At 37.1% G+C, this 6027-nt stretch overlaps 1 protein-coding gene across 2 annotated transcripts; it reads right to left on the bottom strand.

Moving 5' to 3' along the window:
• Positions 1–262: 262 nt before the first annotated feature.
• Positions 263–6008, bottom strand: ing4 (inhibitor of growth family, member 4). 2 transcript variants are annotated; one of them, XM_003450572.5, is made up of 8 exons: positions 5869–6008; positions 5378–5449; positions 4175–4341; positions 3953–4067; positions 3726–3837; positions 3500–3644; positions 925–986; positions 263–816 (listed from the first exon to the last, which is right to left on the bottom strand). In XM_003450572.5, exons 1-8 carry the CDS (start codon positions 5903–5905, stop codon positions 777–779), a joined length of 750 nt encoding a protein of 249 aa, XP_003450620.1. In that variant the 5' UTR covers positions 5906–6008; the 3' UTR covers positions 263–776. The 2 variants fall into 2 exon arrangements, with proteins under 2 accessions (XP_003450620.1, XP_025767533.1); XM_025911748.1 differs by lacking the exon at positions 5869–6008 and adding an exon at positions 5674–5826.
• Between the last annotated feature and the right edge of the window lie 19 nt (positions 6009–6027).

Genomic DNA, 6027 nt, shown 5'->3' with positions numbered 1-6027 from the left:
GAAACTTTACAAACCACAATTAAAAACGGAGAGAGACACAAAGGAGGACAGAGAAAAGGTTTTTGAGGTAGTAGCTGTATTCAAATGATTGAAACACAATCACCCCCTCTCCCCGGTACCAATATTTCAGCTACAGAAATGACAATACTTTTCAAAAAAAATTTCTTACTTCCTATGCAGCACTCAGTCAAATGTTAAAAATGAAATGGTTCAATTCACTACCACAGGTGACTAATACTGTCAAGTTGCAGCATTTTTTTTTAAAATTTTCCCTCTTCTTATATCGAAAAATTAAACTAGTGTTCCAAGGCTAAGCACAAGAAACTAACCATATGACAAAGCATCAAATCATCCATGGTCTTTTTTTTGGAAGAAAATACAATTTTGTAGTTGTACATGTGAATACGGTATAGAGTATTATGGAAAATTCAAATGTCATACCATTATGGGCAGTTATAGTGTTTATTAATCACTCAGAAAATAAAATGTAAAAAAAAAAAAAGTCACAAAAAGAGCACCAAAGGTAACAACAAAAACTCAAAATTAGTGTTAACCATTTTTGTTTTTTTAAAAAGCAAAATTTAAATACATTTGTAACACTTGGCTCCTTCAAACATTCTGCATCAGACCAAGGCAAGTACGTAAACCAAAATTTAAAAAGCACCAAATGTTAAGGAAGATGAGAAACAAAAAGTTCTAGTAACTAATGAAGAAATATTCTTCTCATTTTCCATCTGATCAGAGTCCGTGTTTCGTTCCAGGAGAACCAGGTGTTCTCACTTCCTCTTTCTGTCCTGAGAGCACCGTGGACAGTACCTGCATAGCATAAATGAAGAGTGGTGAGGGTGCATACTTTCAACACTCTGACTGAACACATTTGTTAAATTAGATCACAGTCTCAATTTCACTTTAGTTTTTTTTTACCATTTGCCTCTTGGTTTGGTTGTCAGTCCCACACATGCGAAATGGAACCACTCAATGGAGCACTGGAAAAAGACAAAAACAAAAAAAATACTGGTAAGTCTTGTGCAAATGAAGCAGTTGGGACAGACAAAAATCACATTTTTCTAGAACACATGATGGAGAACAATCTGTTCAAAAAGAGCCATCACATGTAATATTCACAGTGTGGCTTCTGCTAATAAATCAGTCACACTGCCATCTGTGACCTTATCCACACAGCGAGTGGCACCGGGCTGCAGCGTCTTAATTTATGGTTAGCATCTTGGAAATGTATGTAAGAGAGAGCCTGTACATGCACTTTATAAAGTATAACAGACACATAATACCATTTCAGCTTCTATTTTTTATTATTAATCTGATTTAATGCTCGCAGATTCAGCTCTGTATGATACAATTATACAGTCGTGACCTTTTTTGATATGTGGATGGTATTTATTGATATTAAAATAAATAATATCATTCCTTCATTAAAGGGACCAGTGAAGGTACCACATTTTGTGCGCTTTATTAAATGTCACAAAGGGACACATTGTCATTTACTCACTTCCAAATGCAACCTCTCTTCCTTTGTTAAGATGTACAGATGGATCTTTAAATCTGATAACAGCAGGGCTCCATCCACTTAAAACGCCATTATAAGCAAATAAGTAACGGGAAATTAGAACTAGAAGGTGATTTACTACATATTAAACCATTTTCCACAACCGTCTGGCTTTGCCTTTATTGCATAAATGTGCACTCACCAGAGACTTTATTAGGTAGGTCTTGCTAGTACCAAGTTAGACCTCTTTTTGCCTTCAGAGCTGCTTAGTTCTTTGTGGCACAGAGACAAGGTGTTGATTACGTTCTCAGAGATTTTGGTCCGAACTGACATGATAGCGTCACACAGTTGCTGCAGATTTGTCAGACGCATATCCATGAAGCTCCACGATGGTGATGATGTCACATTCAAAGTCACTTAATTCAACTTTCTTCCTCATTCTGATGCTCAGATGAAACTTCAGCAGGTCCTTGACCATAGCTACATGCATTGAGTTGCTGTCATTGACTGGCTAATTAGTTCTTTGCATTAATGAACAGCTGAACAGGTCTAAACTACTAAAGTAGCTGCTGTATTTTTGTTAATGCAGCCTCATTTTCTTCTCTTTTCTATGCTCCTTTCCTTGATGTGTCCAATTATGAACATTCTTCTCCTGTAGAATAAGCTAAAAACTGACAAGACCAGTCATCTTGGAAAAAAAAACCTTTCCACATACTGTAACTGGTTAAAACAAACACATGTATATTCTGCCAAGTTAAAAATATACCGGCCATAAACACTAAATGAAAAAAAAAAAACCTGTTTCCCTATGTTTGGTGGTTCTGACAACATCAGAGGGATGTGTGTGAGTATTTCACTATAACCAGACCTCTTTTCATTTGGTTCATATTGAAACATAACAGAACATAACTCAAATAAAAGTGGGCAATGATTAATATATTTCATTTTGTTATTGCCAAACAAAATGGGATCAGTGGATATGCAGATAAGGACAGCACACTGAACCCAAACAACCGGACATCTCCCTCTCAAGTTCAGTAAAGACAATAAAAAGGGACATGCCATCTTATGCCAAAAGACAACTGTCACAAGCAAAATGAAGCAAGAAACTGCAAAGAAAGCATCCCAAGACCCTCTGTGGTCTAGCCTCCTCTGTGTGTTTACACAAAATGCTCTTTTCTCCAGTGAAAAGAGCCAGAAAACATCAGAAAATATATAAAGCGTTCAGAACACCAGTGCTTGTTTCTGTTACTCTGTATGATTTGTCTTCATATTATGACACTTGAAGTGGGTTATAAAATTGATTTGGTTGAGGTTTCTCACAGAGCTTAAATGTTTTTTAGCCCTAACATTTTCGTTTAGCTACAGCTCTTCTGACGTTTGATGGCTGAAAAATACTGGGGGGAAAAAAAAAATGAGGCAAACAAAGATGTGCAAAATTTCTGCCCACTATTATGTGCTTTAAGTACCTGTAACTCAAAATACATTGATAGTATTTAATTACCTAAATTTTGATTTGCTTCATTAAATCGATTAAAGTAATATCCATGCATTTATTTTCTTAAGTGTTTGTCAAATTCAGGGTCACAAATGGGCTGGAGCCTAACCCAGCTATCTCAGTTTTTTTTTTACCTACAACAACAACAAAAAAACATGTGATACAGATGGGAAGTATTTTCATATTTTCTTGATTTTATATCAAATGAGCCTCTTCACATTGATGAACAACAAGAAAATACGTGAATATTTGAAGTCTGTAAAGGATTTATACCTAACAGAAAGTCAACCAAAGACTTTATTATTTGCTATAGTTTTCAGTGTAAACATTTTGGTTGCTACACTTGCGCTCTTTTTCTGTTAAAGACTTGTGCTCTAAACCATGTAGCTTTTCAAACGACAACACACATTCATCAACATTAAATGTAAACTTGTGTCTATACCGATCTCATGTGTCCTCTGATTGAGTGTAAGAGGGCATTTTAATACAAAACTCACATCAGTGTTGTCACAGCCGATCATCTCGCCATAGGAGACCTGATGACATAGGCAGTAGGTGGGCTCGTTGGGGTCCACTGGCATATCCAGCACATCGGATGGGTGCACGTTCCCAAAGTTGGAAGAAGGGCTGTTGAATTCTCCTCTGATGATTAAAAAATGTTGTGTGTGAGAAAAAGAAATAACAATGACGAGACCATCAAAAACTAAACAGTGCCCAACATACGGCTGAAGGAGTTTCACTTTCTTCTGTGCACTCTTAGGACTGCCGTCTTCATCTGAACTCTTCACTTTAGACCTCGTTTTAGCTGCCTTCTTCTCTTTTTGCCTGGAATCTCCTGGGATTACAAAAGCATGCAAGACATACATTATAATGAGTATGGATTTACTTAACTGAGCACGTAACTAATTCAACAAAATAAAAAACTGGGGGCAAATACAGTGTTAACCCACCTTTCTTCCCCTTACTAGAGGTGGAATCATAGTCTGTGCTCTCGATTTGCTTTTCCTTCAGGTCAGCCTCAAACCGAGCCAGATCCGTGTCCAGACGTCTGATGTGTTTATCCACCTGCACAAAATTCAGGCCATGCTTACTCAAATACAGGGCAGTGTATTTATAAAGTTATTTCTTCTAATAAACATGTCTAAAATATGTTTATTTTCTAAGATACCAACCATTTCATAGGTCTGCATGGCCAGCTGCACCTTATCATCTCCAAACTCCTTGCATTTACTGTATGACTGCTGGATCTGCCTCAGTATGGACAGCTTTTGCTCAGAGGAGAGAGTCCGGGCGTTGGCAGTGTATTCTTTAGCCAGAGAGTCTATCTGGCCTTTAAGATCTAAAAAAATAATAATAATCATAATTTTTTTTTAAAAAAGATGAGAAGAACTTCTAAACAATGCTGTCTGTGATTACGAATATAATTTTAATACCTCACACAAATAAGTCAAAATGTTTTTTAAAATAACACAATTGGATATTCAGTTTTCTTATTTAACTGGCATAAAACCAGCAACCTAAAACAGTGAATTATGATCTTAAGGCTTCAAAAATGTTCATCAACTTTTGGGTTCTATCCATTCATCTTCTTCTCCTTATCCGTTTCTGGTTGCTGGGGTGGCTGGAGCCTATCCCAGCTGCCATAAGCAGGATACACCCTGCACAGCTTGCCCTTCTATTTGCACAGCTAACACTGACAGACAGACAACAAATTTAGAATCACCAATTAATCTAATTCCATGCATGTCTTTGAACTGTGGGAAGATGCCAAAGCACCCGGAGAGAACCCATACAAGTACCGGGAGAACATGTAAACTTCAGGCAGAAGGACTTCAACTGGATTTAAACCCAGGACCTACTTGCTGTAAGTAGACAGCACTAACCACCACACCAAACCTTTAAAAATGTTTTTGCTTAGGACATATAAATACATAATAACACACCTAACTGTTTTTACTCTGTACTACTACTATTATCATTATTATTATTATTATTATTATCATTTGTATTTATTTAATTTCCTTATTCTTGTTTTAATGTTGTTGATCATTTATTTGTTTTGGGGTTTAAAAAGTAATATATAAATCAAGATGACTTAAAAATGTTATTATGCGACTCCTCATTACACATTGAGATAGGGTGCGAGCTGGGTCAATTTAAGAGCACTAAATAAAAGTACATACAGGTGATAATAAGAAGAAAACAATAATAACAATAATTAGGGTTGTTTTTTTTAGAACAAGGCTTTTTTTGGTTAGTAATCTAATGATTCCTCGGACTTTCGTTGGGGTCCCTGTGTGGGGGTAACCCATTTACCTCCATTATAAAGTACCGTGTTTTGTGGGTTAATGAAGATCCGTGTTCACTGAGCTTACCCTCTGTGCGTTGATCTAGATCCCTCATCAAATTAAAGTTCCTCTGCAACTCGAATGGCAGGTTTTCTATGCCTGGTGTGGCAGGAAGGCAGGAGAACAAAGATTTTTAAGACATCAACACGAAACAATGAAATAACAACACTGGCTAGCTCAATCTAATGTCTGAAGTGATGCTTTTTCGGTTAAGCTTTAAAATTCTCAAGCACCCCATTAAACAACAAGTGGCACAAATACAGCTGACTATGAATGCTAACTGCATTTAACTTGTGCCAGTAGTGGCAATACAGAATGCTTACGAGCCTTTCTTTGCTCCCGTGCGACGCGCTGTTCCAGCAAATAGACTGAGCCTAAACCCCTGACCATTAGGAAACCGTTAGAACACTCCCTTCCGCACTGAAGCTGATCAGGAGATACACTACACAAAGAAATTAAACTATAAAACGACTAAGGATGTTTTTCAATGCATCAGAAGCACGTACAAATTCACTTACTGTCCAAATAATGCTCCAAATACATTCCCGCCGCCATCTTGGAAAATGTAAACAACACAGCTTCCGGACCGAGATAGAGCTGATCTGATTGGTTATTTCCAGAGCGCACACAACACCGAAGGAAGAATCAACAGCCACCAAAGTACTGCCAATTACAGG

The sequence above is a fragment of the Oreochromis niloticus genome, linkage group LG11 (assembly GCF_001858045.2).
Source record: "Oreochromis niloticus isolate F11D_XX linkage group LG11, O_niloticus_UMD_NMBU, whole genome shotgun sequence".
In the NCBI taxonomy this organism is placed as follows: domain Eukaryota; kingdom Metazoa; phylum Chordata; class Actinopteri; order Cichliformes; family Cichlidae; genus Oreochromis; species Oreochromis niloticus.
This window is presented reverse-complemented; position numbering and strand designations above follow the sequence as displayed.